Raw genomic sequence first — 18,988 nt, forward strand, 5'->3', positions numbered from 1 at the left:
ATCCAATTATTGTTTTTATTATGAGCTGATTTCTCCTTCTGTCAGCATTAACGTTTACTGGGAAGAGAAAGACGCATTTACCGGCGAGAATAATGAATTTAGAAAAGTTCCTCCCAGTCGCTACTAACTCGCGACGCCCTTGCCGAAAAGAAGGAGTTTCCGCATTTTGAGGAAAACAGCTGTGTTGCGTATAACCTCTGGGATCAACTCCAAAAATTTTATGTCGACGCATAAATTTTGCTTGCGAAATTGACGGTGTCACTTGTGTTGCATTTTTTCTGCGTTTCTTCTAGCTAGGTATCTTTGTGATTGGAACACGCGGTGCGCAGTCGATACAGGCTATTGCTCAGTGCCTCTTGCACGTTTAGTTTCTCCAATTTCTGCAGATTTCTTACTATGGTTATTCGACCTTATGAACTTTCTGCAGTGCTTTCCACGGAATTCCTCCAAATTCCATGGCAAAACATATACATGGACGTGGGCTCGCCTCTTCTAATCTAAGACAGCAGCCGAATTGCAGCGCTTTATTGAACTGACTCTTTATTCAGTTCAAGGTTTTCGCGCCAGAATTATTCTGAGATACAGTGGAAAAGATTGGCGCCAACTTCTATGTTGTCTGGGTAATTATAAAGAGAAGGCTATATGCATTAGGCATGAAGAACTGTCAACCAGCATGGGAGTGCATGAGCTGCGAAGCTGGCTTTTTAGTTTAGGGTACGAAGTGTGCGGTCATGGACAAACGTTCATGGGATGTGGAGTTGCGCGAGAAAAAAAAAATTATTTCTATGTTGCTGTGGTGTAGCAGGTCAACAAAATGACTTGGCTCTCGAAGGCACATGGATGCTCCATTCACAGACGAAACACCAGCTCTCTGAATAGCGAAGGAACACAGAACTAATTTTTTTTTTCTCGTAAATCTTCATCCTGCTAACTTTTTTTTTATGACTTACTGTACACTTTCTTGATTAAAACAAAGAGCTGGGGCGCACGCTATCTACACGTTAGTCAAAAGCTTTGCCCGTACAGACACGTCTTTCCTTTCTGAATTAGACCCTTAGTTTTCAAATTATCATTAGCAGCGTCCAAGCACCGTTTTATGAGGTCGAAATAGGTCACACGTAAATCGAAGTGCGAGATTTTCAGTCGTCTTTTGTGCTATAAACTCGCTCTCCTCTTTTTGTTTTACTTTTTTTAGTAGTTCTACATAAAACAAAATTCATCGCAACGATAAGTGATTGTTTGCGCGCATTATTAAACATGTGAATCCTTTATTGGTATTTCTCGCTATTTTAGCCTTGGTGTGTTTTTTCTTTGTTTTCTTTTCATGCACTAGAAGTAAGCTTTTCTTATACACCATGAAGCTCAGCTGAACCGAATGAACTCACCGAACGGATTTGCAGGATTGTGAATATGCCATAATACGAATGTCACTGGCAGAGCGAGCTGACGCCGCAGCAGGGTATTCTGAAGTTAAAAAAAACAACAACAACTGAGCGTTTGTTTGTTTTTCAATTTCATTACGATGTGATCCGCGTTTTCTAGATTGACCAGCTGGCAGCCGCGTTTGTCTCCCTTGGCCTGCCGCTGGGTTCCATGATATGCATCGTGTCGTCGAACATCTACGAGTGGCCGGTCGTGCAATTTGCGGCGGCCAAGGCTGGCCTCGTCCTCGTGAGTCCTTTCATGCCTGTCACCGACGAAAGACGGGAAAAAAACATAATGCGTCAGCGCGTTAGGTTCTCGTTGATTGGTCATTGTACGTGCGTTCTACATGCTAGTCACATTATCCAATCATTTCTGTCCCGCGTCTTTCAATCTACCTTTCTTTTTTCGATCCGGCGGCAATCTGGAGCGTTGTGAGCGAAGAATATCTCAATGTGAACCGTATTTTATCAGAAGTTTTATATGGTCTATTCTTTTGCGTCTCTATTTTTGATCAGATCAGCCTTACCGGAGCCGCCTAAGGAATGATTGGCAACAAAGAACGCTCCAGAAAGACGAAATATTGTGACAAGAGATTGACAATGGAAGTAACGTAATGTCGCTTTCTCGCCGCCTGTATACGTTTACACCTCAGGTGCAGCTGTCATTGATTACCTCACTAAAAATGATTCGGGAAATAAATGGTTCTCTAAATAAGTCTAATGTACTCAGCTTGACAATGTCTGAAGTTTATTTCCCTGTGGAGGCGCCAGAAATTAGGTTGATACGTTCAGACAACAAGGTCGAAAGTTTGATTGTAGAAAATAGTTATAAAAATTGCTAGAAAAAGTAATTTCTCAATTCAAAACGAACCTTAATTATTGATGTGCCCCTTAGATATAGGCAATTTTTAAAGTGCTTCGCTTGGCTACGCGTTCGGATAGATGCGGATGAAGGTTTCTACATGTTGTTCTCTTCGGGTCAATTTTGACGGCCTACGTTTTGTGCAGGTCAACGTCAACACAGCGTATCAAGTGCCAGAGATGGAGCATTGCCTGAAACTCGTGAGTCAGAAAACATTTCGAAAGGTGTCGTCCCACGACGGTACTTCATAAGAATATAAAAGCGGGCCTTCTAATATAAAGTGAAACATGTCGCGAGCATTCAGCCAGTCACTGCGCTGAATGCGTGAGTGACAACAAAAGTTTTAACGCGGCATAGCTAAAAACCAAGTTCTCCGAAAAATCTGGCTTCAGTACCGGCGTCTGGGTTGTTGTCGTTGTCGGCGTCGGCACTGTGAGAGAAAAAAAATGACCGGGTAGCGACATTCCGTTTCCAGCCCAGATGAGAGCAGACACTATCATCATCGTCGCCACCGCCAAGACGTCACATTATGTCAGTTCCTTCGTTCTCGGTTCCTTCGTTCTCGGGGGAGGGGGTACGCCTAGTGCATCCAGAAAACCTTAAAAATGTAGATAAGCAGCAAGAAGAGCTGTCACGAGAAGTATAGTGCGAGCGAGGCTTCACTCAACGCAGGCCGTGGAAAAAGGTCGTGTACTATATCAGAAGCAAAAGTTCCTAGAGCACGCGAGCGGCAAACAAAGAGCGTAGCTTTCTTATCGGTCAGTCGTTTCAGACCATACTTGAAGCGCATCTGAAAGACAGGCTTGGGCTATCTCGCAATGCATTGAGATCGCTCTTCTATTCCAAAGTCTTCCGACGGCCGTTCCGAAGACTTTTCCCCTCGATAGCACGAGATCCCGCATTTACATCGATCGATACGCAAATGAATGTAAGCTTTGCAAATAACCCGAAAACCTGCCCCCAATCAGTAGGCATGCCCACAAATGTCCCCCCAAAGCTTTCATGTCCAAATAATGGCGCAGTGGAAGGCACTGATGCTCATCTCTAACCGCGAATTTCAAGCGGCGGTAGTGGTCTCGTGGGCCTGGACGGCGGAGGCCGGCACGACTAAGGGGCTGCCAACCGTGTCGTTTACCGTCCTTCAGTTGCTAAAAAATTAGAAGGGTTCAACGCTTCTGAACCGAATGGGGGGCGAAATCTTTGGTTGCGGCCGGCCGGGCGTTGCATCTAACACAGCCAGCGTTCCGTTTAAGGCTTAATTTTCTGCAGTCACTGCGGAATCTGCACTGGAAAAGTGCGCAAGCTTGAGCGTTGCTGTGGTCCGGGAGATGTGTCTGCGGCATTCTGCGAGTGACAGCTACTGCGCTTTTCCTTTCGTGTAAACAAATTATAGCCCGCCAGTGAACTTTGATGTGTTCAACGGAACACTGGTTGTGTTGGAGAAGAGGTGTGCAGTAGCAACGCTCAGGCTGCAGTTGGTTAATTACCTCTCTACGCACTTTCCAACCATTCTCAATCACTTGTGCACGCAAACCACGCCCTTTCCCACGCGCTCACGTTCAAACATTTCACATTTCCCTCCACCAGAAGTTAGGCCTACGTCGGCGAAAGTCGAGTACCAGGTAAGCCCATTTGGACATCGGCATTACCGCTCCTGGCTATTTCGACGTCTAAATTATCTATTTGGCTCTCATTAGTTAACTAATTAACCCCCGACAACCATTTGTCACTTGCACACCTTTCCTTAACGCACTATCCGATAATACCGTTATTTTTCTGATATACCGACTAGATCCTCTTTTACAGCTCCGACAAGGCCATGCCCACACAAAACCCACCTATATAACCATACAATGTTTACGCATTAGTAATAATGCTAACTATTCCACTGGAAGGGACATGCGCAGTCACACCTGTTACGTAGGCACCTCAGCCGCGCCCTTAAGGGAAGGGAGGAAGGCGGGAGTGAAAGGGTAAAGAGAAAAAGACGAGCCGTACGTAGTGCAGGGCTGCGGAATGTGCTGACATCACAGCACACGGACGCCTCTTCGTTTCGCCTCCATTGAAATCCAGCCGCCCACGGTCGGGATCGAACCCGGGTACTCCGGCACAGTATAGTCGGGCTTCTTACGGACCTTTAATCCCTGCACCACAGTGGCGGGACAGAGAGAGAGAACTACCCCCTCTGTGCCGGCGCGTGCATCTGGTGGGATGTCGCTACCTTTCTCCTCCTTTCAATGGCGAGCACCACGTACCCGATGAGTCACTGGATGACCACGTGACACAATTGCCGAGAACGAGCGTTTGGAGAGACGGTCGGCGCGGCGGCGGAGGGGATTGCAAAGCACGCAACTGTGGCGGCGGCGCGCCTCCAAATAGACTTCTCTTCCAAACCTAATTTGACATTTATTTCTGCATGCCAGAAGTGGAGCTTCGCTTCAAAAATAAGCCAGAATATGCCAAATGCACCACCGCGGTGGCTCAGTGGTTAAGACGCTCGACTATTGAATCGGAGCACCCGGGTTGGAACCTGACCATCGATAACTGTGTTTCGATGGACGCGAAACAGAGAGGCATCCGTGAGCCGTGCCATTTCAGCCAAATTGTCGAAGCTACCCCGCAACCCTCTATTACGGCACCCCTTTTTCTCTGATTTTACTTCGCCTTCCTCCCTTTCCTTAAGGCGTGGTTCACGTGTCCACAGAAAAAATTGTGACAGATACTGCGCCTTCCCTTCCCTGCAAGACCAATTATTATACGGTCCCAAGTTAATGAAATTAAATGTATTTTCTAGCGGTGTTTCAAAAATTTACAAAAGTTGCGACCGCCGATTGATTGATTGATTGATTGATTGATTGATTGATTGATTGATTGATTGATTGATTGATTGATTGATTGATTGAACACGTGCAGCTACCGCTTCTAGGCATTCAAATGCAAAAAGTTTAAGCTAGTATTTATCGCATTCTCATTTCGCATAGATCTCGCCTAGAGGAATCGTTTAGTACCATCCGCACGTGTCTACCACCAATGGTTCGCCAGATACGCGTCCCACTGCAAACGCAAATTTTGACGATTTTGAACCCCCAAAGGTCGATGGTGCGACCCTTCCACCAAAATAAGAGTAGATTTTGAATTGTTTTACATGTACGATTTCAACGAATCGTTAGACACTACTCCGGTCTGTCTGCCACCATCCTTAGAGTCACAGTTTGGGATTAGAGACATATTGACATTAATATATAAATTTGAGCGCACCACCAATCGGCGTTCCATTGAAGGCCATTAGCTGCACAAAACGGTTCCCCGCTGAGCAGTAGCGCGTTTGAATTTCACTCCTAGGTCCCAAATTCTGGTATGAAGATGTTGAGTACGTGACGACGATTAGTTTTGCGCTACCCGTATCATTCTGCTGCCACTGATTCCCACGCCACGGTGGCTCACTGGTTAAGGCGCTAGGCTACTGAGCGGGAGTACCAGAGTTCGATCCCGACCACGGCGGCGGCGTTTCGATGGAGGAGAAAAGCAAAGACCGGATGTGCTGGGCGATGTCAGTGCACGTTAAAGATCCCCAGGTAGCCGAACTTATTCCGGAGCCTTCCACTACGACACCTCTTTCTCTATTTCTTATTTGACGCCCACCTCCGGTTCAGGTGCCCACCGAGAAGTGTGACAGATACATGCGCCTTTCGTTTTCACTGAGCCAATTTAACAATTTATTGCCACTACCGCTGGAAGTTACACTTTGGTTTGGTTTGAGGGGTTTAACGCCCCAAAGCGACTGAGGCTATGAGAGACGCCGTAGTAGAGAACTCTAGAATTTTCGACCAGCAGGGGTTCTTTAACATGCACTAACGCACAGCACACGGGCACCTTGCTTTTCGCCTCCACCGAAAAGCGGCCGCCGAGGCCGGGATTCAATCCCGCATCCTTGGGAACAGTAACCGAGCGCCGTAACCACTGCGCCGCCACGGCACCCCGTTACGGTTCCAACAGAGATGGTCGGCACGATTACGTCACACATTTTAAAGCTCGACTCTACTAGCCGTTTTGTGTCATTAACTCAACGAACCGGTTATCACCGGTCCGAATCTCGGACCTTATAATAGGGTGGATGCCATCTTGAATTGCTAAACTGGCGCACCACCATGATGTATTCTGCTTGGGACTTGTAAACATTCGGAGCCCCAGACAAACCGACAGAAATCGCGAAACGGGAGAAGAGCCTACGCTCTTAAAACTTTGTTTGCCACCAGAAAAAGCCGATCATCCCCGCCCCCGGCACGCAGGCCTGGGAGATGAGGGCTCCCGCGTTAAAGGCTGGCTGGCAGGTCCTGGCCTATAGCAGCCTCTTTCGCCAGCTGGACGATGTTTCGCTTGGGTCCGGGCTTCAAAGCAGGGTCTCTCAGTTCTCTCTCCAAGCTATATTTTGTCCCACCCCGAAAGTGTTAGCATTCCCATATTATATAGTCGAGGGTCTCTCTCGTCTCACACTGTCTACACTTATCATGCTCTCTCGTCTGGGGGTGCAAAATATACGCTAGACTGGATTCATATACGTATTAATTACAGGCGCCTCCATGCAACAGCTTCTTTGATATTCAGTTTGGGTCTGGCAGGAGTACCAGCCTACGTATCGATCAATAATGGCAGAGTGCAGCCGGATCAAATTCCTGACGCAATCATTTAGCTAGTTTTACTAGTACTCGTGTAAACACCAGACCAGGCAAGAACATTGTCAACCGTTGTTGTTTCTGACTCCTGAATGCCTGATTGACTCGCCAGGTCGTGACTTCGCAAGTTAAAATTGCGCCCGCTGTGACAGCACTTCAGGCAACTGGGTCGAGATGCAAGAAAAAAAAGAAAGAAAAAGAAACTCCCGCTCAATAAGGTTTCGTGTACTTTTAGGAAGAGCTCAGTGCTGGCGTACTATAACGTTCTTGAAACAGAGCAACGCACGCGGACGAGGAGACACAAACAAAACACACAAGGACGCTTACATTAGTACATGGTTATTATAACGCCTTCCTTCTATTCCAATCTATTGTTATCGTTTGCAGCTTCTATCGGCAGGTCCAGAAGGTAAGGCAGGCACTGCTCAGTCGGCGATGAAAAAGACCAAAGAGAGTCAATGTGAAACCTAACCTAAGTGGGCAATATTAAATTGTCTCGGCCGAAGGGTTCAGGATCGTTGTCAAGGCCTCGGTTTCATTACATGCCTCGCAACCTGCCGTTTACATTTACTCGTGAAAAATAAAATTTTTATTTTTTTTCGTACCTAGGTTCTTTTTTGTACCGTCCTTACGTATTGGAGGTGGTGTACTATAACGTTGATGTTTGAGCAAAACCTAAGCTATTTGGTGGACAAACAAATGCGTTATTTATATCGAATGTAAATTGGTGAAAGCGATACGTGGACTTGCAGTGGCCGACTACTCTAATCCACCGTGGCGCAGGTGGACTGCGAGGCACTGATCCTGTCTGAAAAGTTTGCCCGTCAGGACTACTATTCGATGCTACTGCAGATTGCCCCCGAGCTCGAACACTGCAAGCCTGGTAGCCTGAAGTGCCAGAGGTATGTACTGGCAGCGGCCGCCTCTGACCCAACTTATCATTTAAGTGAAAAATTTATTTTACGTAGTATGTGACTGTGTCGCAGTGTGCAGACAACCTCCTTGTCCAAACGAGGCTTCTTGGTTAAGCCTGGTTAAAAGTATTTAATACTGCCGCCATTTCGGATTCACTGTATGCATAGCCAAGCGAAAATTAGTGCCGTCATTCATACCTTCATTTTATCTGTCTGATATCTTTTCATCACATTGCTAAGTAAAGCACACCTTTACGGGCATAAGAGAAGTGGTTGAAAAGTGCAGTTGTAATTCCTGGTCAGAGCCGTGCTGTGCTGCTAATGCCGGTTTTGTTCCCACTTTTATTCTTTTTTCAGACTGCCGCGTTTGAAGCACGTCATCTTGCTCGGAGATGAAGCGAAACCGTAAGGATATTCTGATATTTCATGTCTCCTAGCTGCTTCTATGCACCACTTTCCCATGCCTCTGATGACCATAGTTTCGTCTTAGTCGTGTCAATTCGCATGTATATATTGACAAGCATCATTGTCAAAGAGGAACTAAGCGCACTGTAACTATACTTGTGACAGATACTTCAAATCGCTCATATACATATGCCCTAAATCGCTAGCCAAGTCAAGCGAACTAAAACCCTTCTGAACTAAAACCTAAATGTCCTTCCGTCTTCGATTACATATTTAAAATACATATGCTGGGCACAGGGGAAAATGTCGACGTCTTTTATAACCTCGTTGGCAGTGCAGATTTTGCTTTATTAGAAGGTTAATTTAAGGCCACATTCCCAAGAAGCTAAGAATTAACCTCCGTCTGGCTCGTGTGCAACTCTTGTATATCCTATAGACAGGGCAGACACGGCCGTCCCGTTCCAGGCGCGCTTTCACGAAAACCGCATCAGCATGCACGAAGCGCAGCCTGAGTGATGGAGTAGGTCTTCGCTTTGGATTACATTTCTGTGCGGTTTTTGCAATACCACAGCCACTCGTGCCGGTCAGAAACGGCTGGCGAGGAAAAATGACAGTGGTTAGCCATAGGTATAGGCCCAATTTCATGAGCGAAAGCACATCCTTACACATGGTTTCACTTCGTTAAGCTTGTACTTCACACAGGGATTTAGCTAACCTTAATAAAGCCTAGCGGTGGCGTAGCGGTAGGGTGCAGCGGTGGCGTAGCGGTAGAACATCCGCCTCGCATGCAAGAGGACCGGGGCTCAAATCCCGGTGCCACGCAATTCTCCACCGGATGAACAAAAAAAGAAAAAAAAAATCCGCGTGTCGATGGAATTGCATAAACAGGTTTGGGGTGCGACCTGATGCCGGTGAACACCTCCGGCAACGCACTCCCTCACCAGAACAGGAGTTGGCCACCCTGGTGCAGTAATTGGCCGCAACCTCCTATGATAAGCTCCATAAAACCCCGGCCCTCGGTCACCAGCGGCTGCGGAACAACTGACCACGGCGGCGGTCAGACCTGACGCAGCAGGGAGTGCTAAGAAAGCCTGGCTCCGCTGGACAGGCCGCCATTGGAAACTTACCCTGGCTACGTTTAATGCTAGAACCCTGAGGGGCGACAACTAGGAGTAGGTTTCCTTGTCAATAAGTATATAGCGGGTAATATAGATGAATTCTATAGTATTAATGAAAGGGTTGCAGGCATCGTAATTAGGCTTAATAAGCGGTATAAACTGAAGGTTGTACAGGCCTACGCCCCTGCATGTAGTTATGATGACCAGGCAGTGAAAGCTGCTATGAAGATGTAGAATCGGCAATGCGAAAAGTAAAGACGCAGTATACTGTATACTAATGGGCGACTTCAATGCCAAGGTAGGGAAAAAACAGGCAGGAGACCAGGCAGTAGGTGACTATGGCATTGATTCTAGGAATAGCAGGGGGGAGTTACTAGTTGAGTTTGCAGAAGCGCAATAACTTACGAATCATGAATACCTTCTTCAGCAAACGGAAGAACCGGAAATGGACATGGAAAAGTCCTAACGGAGAGACTAAAAATGAAATTGACTTCATAATGTGTTCAACCCCCGCCATTATGCAAGATGTAGAGGTAATCGGGAAAGTGCGATGCAGTGACCACAGGATGGTGAGGTCCCGAATTAGCTTAAATCTGAAGAAGGAACGCAACAGATTAGTAAGAAAGAAACCCATCAACGAATTAGCGGTGAGGGGGAGGGCAGAAGAGTTCAGGATCTCGCTACAGAATAGGTATTCAGCTCTAACTGAGGATGGCGACATTACCCTAGAGCGAAGGAACAATAATTCCAGAGATATCATTACTGAGTGCGCGGTAGAAGTAGGCGGTAGAGAGGATACCGGTAAGCTGTCTAAGGAGACGAAAGATTTGATTAAGAAATGCCAGAGTATGAAAGCTTCCAATCCAACAGACCAGATCGAATTGGCCGAGATATCAAAGCTAATCAATAAGCGCAAGGTGGCCGATATAAGGAAGTATAACATGGAGAAAATTGAGCATGCTGTAAAGAACGGGAGAAGATTTAAAGCGGTAAAGAAGAAATTCGGCATAGGTAAAAACCAGATGTATGCGATAAGGGACAACGCGGGCAACATCATCACTAATATGGAAAAGATAGTCAAAGTAGCCGAGGAGTTCTATACAGATCTCTACAGTAGCCAAAGTAGTCAGGACCGTAATGAGATTGGCGGTAGGGAAAAACAGTCACACGTTCCACCAGTGACGAAGAACGAGGTCATGAAAGCACTAGAAACTATGAAAATGGGGGAAATCAGCTGGAGAGGATCAGATAACTACAGATTTGCTGAAGGACGGGGGGGATATCGTGCTAGAAAAACTGGCCACCCTGTATACGCAGTGCCTGGTGTCATCGACGGTACCGGAACCATGGAAGAATGCAAACATTATCCTCATTCACAAGAAAGGGGACTCTAAGGACCTTAAAAATTACAGACCAATCAGCTTACTGTCTGTTACGTATAAGGTATTTACTAAGGTAATCGATAATAGAATCAGGACAACCTTAGACAGCAATCAAGCAAAGGATCAAGCAGGGTTTCGGAAACGGTACTCTACTATCGATCATATCCATACCATCAATCAGGTGATAGAAAAATGCTCGGAATATAACCAGCCCTCATACATAGCATTCATTGATTACGAAAAAGCATTTGACTCAGTTGAAACCTCCGCGGTGATGCAGGCATTGCGAAATCAGGGGGTAGACGAGCCGTACGTGAAAGTGCTGGAAGATATATATAGTGGCTGCATAGCAACCATAGTTCTGCATAAAGAAAGTAACAAAATTCCCATAAAGAAAGGTGTTAGGCAAGGAGACACAATCTCCCCAGTACTATTCACAGCTTGTTTAGAGGAAGTATTCAGAGACTTGGAATGGGAGCAGTTAGGGATAAGGGTAGATGGAGAATACCTCAGTAATCTGCGATTTGCTGATGACATTGCCTTGCTAAGCAATTCGGGGGATGAACTGCAAATAATGATTGATGACCTAGACAGGAAAAGTAGAAAGGTAGGCTTGAAAATCAATATGCAGAAGACTAAGGTAATGTTCAACAGCCTCGGGAAAGAACAGCAGTTTACATTAGGTAGCGAAATACTGGAAATAGTAGGCGAATATATCTACTTAGGGCAGGTAGTAACCGCAGATGCGGACCATGAAAAGGAAATAACAAGAAGAATAAGATTGGGATGGAGTGCATTTGGCAAGCACTCGCAGATTATGACTAGCAGCTTACCGGTATCGCTCAAGAGGAAAGTATACAACAGTTGCATCTTACCTGTACTCACCTATGGGGCTGAAACGTGGAGGCTAACCAAGAGAGTACTACTTAAGTTGAGGTCAACCCAGAGGGCTATGGAACGAAAAATGGTAGGGGTAACATTAAGAGATACAAAGCGTGCAGAGTGGGTCAAAGAAATAACTCACGTTACCGACATTCTAGTAGAAATTAAGAAGAAGAAATGGACATGGGCAGGACATGTAGTGCGAAGAGAGGATAACCGATGGTCGCTGAGGGTAACAAACTGGATTCCAAGGGAAGGAAAGCGTAGCTGAGGGCGGCAGAAAGTTAGGTGGGCGGATGAGATTAAGAAGTTCGCAGGGGTTAAGTGGATGCAGCTAGCACAGAACCGGGTTAAGTGGAGAAATATGGGAGAGGCCTTCGCCCTGCAGTGGGTATAATCAGGCTGATGATGATGATGAATAAAGCCTAATTTGGCCTAGAGAGTCGTAATTCCAGCTAATGTATTTTAGACAGCAGTGTATTACTTTTATGTGACTTTACAGACATTTAAGCTTAGCTATAATGGGCTTCATTAAGGCTAAATGGTCAATTCTACCCAATACTGCGTAGTGACGCCAGTATTATCTCCAGAAGCATTCAGACTTCACTTCATAACCTGTGCTTGCATGCATGGTTGGGCTTAATTCGATTAAATTAGACCTAATTGTCTTCGTATTTGACCTTGGTCAAGGTCATAATAATGGTTTCCATGATCACTCACATTGTGACGAAGAAGAATTTAGGGATTGTGCAGAAAGACGATGAAGCTGAAATGTGTGCGGCTAACTGGGCGGAACTATATTTCCCGCTGTGCTAGATAAAGCAGACTGGGTTAATTCGCCATATCAATGCCCCCCGTAGCAATATCAAGTCACAGTATCACCATCCATAGCGAAGCTAGGCCTCGTGGTGGTTGCCATAGAAGTGTTTTCACGCGGATCCGACCCTTTCCTGAGCTTGCCGTTTTCGTGCTGCATATTTTGCTGTACGGAACAAGAGAGGAGATTCTTGGTTCTAATAAATCGTTTAGTGGCTCATGTATAATGTGCTAACGCACGCGGGCAGTGAGCTCCCGGTATTTCATCGCACTCTGTGATGCGACGGAGTTTTCTCATACTACTGCGTTGTTTTACTCCTACAGGGGTACAATAACCTACGATGAGCTCCTGGCGCTTCCGACGAGAAAAGATTATGCCACTGTCGAGCTGAGAGCCTCGCAGATTCGTTTTGACGCACCTGTTAACGTGCAGTTTACTTCAGTGAGTATGCCGTTTCACCGATAGGGATTTTTGTATAGAAGACTATTTGCACATCGGCAATTTGAGCGAAGAAAGCAAGACAAAGGAGATGTGCCTTCTTTATACTGTCTTTATGTTTCTTGCTAACAACTGAATAGACTCGAACAAAAGTAAAATCGAAAACAAATGCCCCATCTCTAAGCAACAAAGCGAATGCGAAAAAAATCTTATAAGAATGCGAAAAAAAAAAAACGCTGATAATCTAAAAAGAGCTAGTAAAAAATCAAAGCTATTGTTCCAACTTAAGTGCGACTTAAAAACTTTTGTTCTTTTCTCATGCGACAAAATAGATATGTGATAATGGTTATGTCACTTCTGCATTTTACAATTCCTTGTGTTTTCAAGCTTTTGCTCGCCATTTGATCTTTACAACGTGCTAAGACCTGAGTGTGGTGTAGAAAGAGAAATCAGCTTCGCGCTTTTTGCAATGTTCTGACCTGCATTTCCTCCTCATCTTTCTTCTCCTCTTCCTGACCAATCTTCACCACTTTGTAGCACCCGTCCTGCCCTTATTTTCTTTGTCCTGTGAAAATGATAAACATGATGAAAAACATACCTACTGAAAAGCATAATGCTTGACCAATTCGTACTTCTAAGCCTAGTTGTTTTCAATAGTCTACTGTGAAGACTATCTACGTGAAGCTTGGAGTTTCACATCACATCACACATCGTTGCTGCCGTGACAAACGATGAGGTATATATAGATTAGAAAATTAGAAAATGCATTGGGGAGCTTGTCTTGTGTGGCCATGTAACGAAGGTGGACCTTTATTAACGAACCTTTAATAATGAAGATGGAAATTCAATAGGCGTGGTGGGGGGTGAAAATTAAGTAGTATCATTATTTCATTTTACTTGCCAGAAATGTTTATTATTAGACTGAAACCAGATTATCGAAAAACTAAAGCCGAAAAGTTTGACCCGACTATATGTACATCGCAACGAGACGGAAGTGAAAAGTATTGATGGTGTGCAAGGAGGGAGAGAAAGAGGAAAAGCGAGGCAGGGCTGTAGAAAAACCACGAATCAGCTTTCAGGCATCTGAGGCTTACAACGTGCACCGGCGTCTTAACGACTATGTGTTGTGCAGCGCTAAGACGCGATAAAGGACTGTAGGCGGTCGAAAACAATTCTAAACCCTACAAAATTGAGGATCTTGTTGTCTAGCTCTTTGTGCAGCCTTGTTTCTTACTTCCTTAAAGGTGTATTTCGGACATCCGCCGTAAGTTGCAGCTCTTTCCACTTCCCTCTTGCAGTTAACTCTCGACTGCTATGATGCTATTCCCTCCCCCCTTTTTATTCCAGAATATATTTTTTCAGCCCTATCTCGCCACAACTCTTGGGGACACTATTTTTTTTTTATCTCTCACAAAAGCCGCAATCACCGTTACGGCGGTACCTGTATTTTCATTCAAATCACGCAGCATTGCAGCAGCCACATATGCCGGCTTCGAATCGCTGGGCTCTTCACGTTTTATGGCCATCAGTGCTTTCTTTTGCGCATGTGTATACGTAGGCAGTGCACTTTTGCCTGTTTATAACTGATCAGCCTTGCAAGCTTAATGGTGAACTACAATCGCAGTGCTGGATCACTTCCAGAGCAAGATTTCCTGCTCTCATAGGAGCAACTGTATTCCAAACGCATATCCGGTACACGGATCGCGTTCTTCCGAACGCAGATGAGGAGCGATCGCCGAGTCAAGGCCGCTCCGTGCAGCAGTCAAGACTGGTCCGTCGGAATAAGCGGAGGAGTCTTGTTTAAAGCTCAGAATTGGAACGCATGCTCCCCGCCGGATTCAGGCGCTCTGTCGCGGAGCGTGCGAACCGCTCTGGATCTACGATTGGAAGTCACCATAAGAAATTCGCTTTCAGATTTGGCGACAGGTGTTATTACTCCCCATTAATTCCTTCACGGTGGTGTGAAGGGGCATACAAGAACTAAAATTATTCCTTGCCTCAGTAGCCTTTTGTTGTTCGTCCACTTTTAAAAACTCCACCCTCTCACTCATCTATTAAGGGCGGACTGTTTTCGACCGCATGTTTTTAGCACGCCTGCCATGATGACTGAAAAAAAAAAAAAAAAAAGAACGTTTTGCCAGTTTATATTAGATAAAGAGCTGTTTTATAATCACCAGCGCGAAAAAACAAACGCACAATGGATTACGAGAAGCGACCGCGTCTTTGTTTCACCCTCATATAGGTTTTTTAGTTTTACTTGATGTCTATAGCGTTGAGCCCTGTCCTGTACGTCAGTACCTTCTGGCTGCCTGTTGTGTTCTAATTCTTCGCTAATCACCATGTCGAAACTGCCATGATGATCCTTATCTGTATCACCTTTTCGGCAGGGTACGACGGGAAAGCCCAAAGGTGCTCTGCTGTCGCACTTCAACATTGTAAATAATGCGAACTCTGTCGGACACGCTATGGGACTCCATGAGCAGGTAAGGATTCAGATGTTAGCGAGATGCCGGAAATTCAGTTAACAGCAAATTGGTTTATGGTTTCGTGGATCTACAGAGAGTGTTACTTATGCTGATGTTACTTATGCGTCACAGTCCGCCCCTGTCTCTCTCGAACCTTGGAACCCTCGTTGTTAGGCAGTGCGTATCGGTGGTTCTTTCCTTTCGCGCGTTCGTAAAGAGCGGAAATTTCGTCCCGATACAGGGTGTTGCCTGACGCGTGCGCATGGATGTAAACTATTTCAGGCCTTAGTGGACCCGCATGATTCTGAGTCATTTCAGCAGCGGACACAGAAAATAAATGTGTAAATTAAAGCTTGTTGAGACATCTTGCTCTGACGGTCCACATATCCACGTGGATGAAATCCGCCTAAGGGCATCAATGAAAAAGAGCCAGAAATCAGAGCTGTTTTATCGTACAAGTTGGGAAACTCCGCTTCAAAAATGTTTTAGTACACACGTTTCGGGTGCTTAGGCACTTATGGGTTGTGGCGCCCTCCAGAAGCGATCGATAAAAACTTCCCGCTATTGCCGTCATTGCCTTCTGGAAATCACGTTTTTGTTTTCTTTCTTCTTCTACATCCTAATTAAATCTACGACTGTCACATCTAAGAATTTTTTCTACTGCAGCTCTTCATTTGATTTTATTTTCTAGGTGGATGTACACTTATCCATAATCTGAAAGTTTGGAACATAGACGCAGTTAATTTTGTTTTAATGACCGCGGGTGACGCGACTATTCGTACACCCGAAATTCTGAGCAATAAAAACCGCCGTTATTTTTTTTTTTTTTATACATAAGCCCTATGGGAAGTTCGCAACTGGTAATAATAATGAGCTCTGCCAGAAATTCATGATAAAAGTGGCAACAAAAAAGCTACACGAAGGATGGAGCAAGCTCCTTGTAATGGAGGGACGCTGTAACAGACAAAGATATATGAGTGCGATGTCGGACCCTGCAGGGACGTTATCGATGACACTAGTGTCACCAGACGCTTGTTAAGTCAAAAGACTTACTTGGCTCATGGAAGATGTCGGCAGAAACGTTCCAGGAATGAGGGCGCAGATTCAGAAAGAGGGCGGAGTTTCAGCTTTCGGAAGTGCTGTCTTGGACGACGTTGGGGCTAAGAGGGGGGCCGCACTGCAGAGACAGCGTAGAAAGCGCTATCATAGAAGTCACGACAACCTAGCCACTGGCTCGCGCCGATCCTCTAATTGGGCCATTGCCTAGCTTAGACATGACGTAAAGCAGTTCTTATCACCGGAAAAGTGCACTGTGACACATGACTCGGCGCCTGACACCTGACTGTGATATCTGATTCGGCGCACAGCTAAGTGCTTGATCTGGAGAGAAAAACTGGATATACTCCCAGCTGTGCGCTGCCTTGAAATATAGCCCATCAGACGTACAGGGTCGTCCACTTCTAGCTAGAACACGGTCACTGCTTTTAAAGCAACATTGTATCTGACGCAGGCAGATATCGATGCAAAGCGATGCAAGCACACAGAGACACGGATGTGCTGCTTCACATGGCCAGCCACTTTAGATTACTGCGTGGCCGGGTCGGATGCAATGACACCTTGAAAGCAGTGACCGTGTTCTAGCTAGAAGTGGACGAGGCTGTACATGGCGCAGGCTTTGCCCAGAAAGGCATATTTAGTACTCCTTGACGAAGCAGAAAATTTACCAAGATCACAGAACAGCATCGAAAACTCGGGTCACCAGTAGCAGATGCGTGGTTTTCTATGCTGCTTCCAGTTGTTCGCGCTGTATTCTACGGCTTGGCTTTGTTTAAGCGTATTTTGTCGAAATACAGAAGACAAGCAGAGTTGCATGTAGAATAACAGATTACACCTGGGCGCGATAGCGCCAAAGGATTTCGTTCCTGAAAGGCAGATAACAGTGTCCGATCGTCACAATGCACGTGAACCAAAGGAAGGCGAGATCAGCAAAACACCTCCTTTGTCATAGTACGCGTACACTTAGGCGATACACGGTACGACCTTCATGCTCTAACCGACCCAAAATAGTGCTTTTTGCTTTGTTTTGTTTTCCAATCTGGAAGAGAATCGAAAAGAGACGGGAAGTGGGTATCCGTGGTTTTGGTACTTAGGTCGGAATGAACCTCTTAGTTGTACAATGTCATACTGCGGTGACTCAGTGGTTTGGGCGCTCGACTATTCTGGCCAAGTGATGCGGGATTGAATCCCGGCTACGGCGGCCGCTTTTCGATGGAGGCGAAAAGCAAGGCGTCCGTGTGCTGTGCGATGTCAGTGCACTTCAAAGAACTCCAGGTGGTTGCAGTTTCCGGAGCCCACGATGTGTCTCATATCCTGCGTTGCTTCGGGACGTTAAACCCCGCGAATCATAAACCAGTTATGTACACTTTGCACTGAGAACAGGAATCGTTAGGTGAAGCAGCATGAACAGAACAAGCAACATGTACTCGATGCTACCGCTAATCGTTCGTCTCGCTCCGATTGCAGCAAAATGGAACGGAACATCACCCGACCCCTTGCAGAGAGCGCAGCCGAGGCATAAACCGACTGCGTAGGCGCATCAGGGTCGTTACCTTTGCGTCAGTGGTACTGCCACACAACCTACCATGCTGAAAAGCGAAAACGATACGTTTTTACGACTCTTACTGCGAATTAAATGTTAATGAAGGTGTGGTGGAATTATGCAGTTGTAGAGTCGTTTCAGCAGGGGGACATTTACATCCGGCTTCATAGCTGGAAAAAGCAAAATAAAAAAGCAACGTCTTCTTTTTCTCGCCTCAGAAGACAGGCATAGCTCTCCTTGATTTGACTTGACTATTCGTGGAACTAGGCTGTGTAGATTGACTTACCCAAACATCCAGGTGACTGAGATGTGAAGTCCAGAAGTGCGCTTGCTGAAACAAAAAGTGCACGCTTTGTAAGCACGTGCTTTAAGATTTGTTTTTTTTTTTTTTTACGCACTTATTATAGGTGTGATGTCTTTCAAAACGCTTAAACATCACTATTTCTCAGCGTTATTCCTCGCTCATTGAAACTGCTTCATTTTCCTTAAATACCGCGTTTCTCTCGGTAAATATGTAACCACTTTGTTTCCACGTTCGTTGATCGTTCGCTGAGCAGTGTGAAATGTAGCGTCTTTACTTTTTGCGCCCTTCACATCAGGAGGAAGTAATCTGCCTGAACGTTCCGATGATCCACTGCTTTGGTTGCGTCATAGGCAGCCTGACGGCTGCCATGTTCGGCTCCACCATTGTGATGGCGTCACCAGGATTCAGCGCAGTCGTGAGCCTGGAGGCCATCCAGAAACACAGGTGACGTAGTGGCCGCGTGACCACTGTGGCCCCGAACAATTAGGCGGGGCTGTCTGCTTCTGCGTTTCCACAACTCCTGTTGGGACGTCATTCAAAACCCCTGGCCCCTGAACTAAGTCAACAGGAGCTTATATTGTCAATGACCTTTGCTTTTCACTGCTTTTTAAGCGAGGAAGTGGGTGATGCTGGGGAAATGCAAGATTAAACTTCCGCAGTAAGAGCTTTTCTAGATTTAATAACATAGTTTTCAGCGCAAAGGCA

At 45.8% G+C, this 18,988-nt stretch overlaps 1 protein-coding gene across 3 annotated transcripts in view; it reads left to right on the forward strand.

Moving 5' to 3' along the window:
- Positions 1 to 18,988, forward strand: part of LOC146208670 (medium-chain acyl-CoA ligase ACSF2, mitochondrial-like) — a 55,823-nt gene that overhangs the window by 14,875 nt on the left and 21,960 nt on the right. For 2 of the 3 annotated variants that reach the window (XR_014705365.1, XM_084595888.1), the window contains exons 3-9: positions 1,543 to 1,671; positions 2,433 to 2,486; positions 7,743 to 7,861; positions 8,231 to 8,278; positions 12,801 to 12,918; positions 15,303 to 15,398; positions 18,579 to 18,727. Coding sequence is in view for 2 of the 3 variants with exons in the window: in XM_084595888.1 (XP_084452014.1) it covers positions 1,543 to 1,671; positions 2,433 to 2,486; positions 7,743 to 7,861; positions 8,231 to 8,278; positions 12,801 to 12,918; positions 15,303 to 15,398; positions 18,579 to 18,727 (713 nt within the window). In the remaining variant the exon portion in view is untranslated. The remainder of the gene's footprint in view (positions 1 to 1,542; positions 1,672 to 2,432; positions 2,487 to 7,742; positions 7,862 to 8,230; positions 8,279 to 12,800; positions 12,919 to 15,302; positions 15,399 to 18,578; positions 18,728 to 18,988) is intronic. The other variant, XM_084595894.1, reaches the window with a different exon arrangement.

The sequence above is a fragment of the Amblyomma maculatum genome, chromosome 1, assembly GCF_055883805.1.
Source record: "Amblyomma maculatum isolate TAMU_Amacu chromosome 1, ASM5588380v1, whole genome shotgun sequence".
NCBI lineage: Eukaryota > Metazoa > Arthropoda > Arachnida > Ixodida > Ixodidae > Amblyomma > Amblyomma maculatum.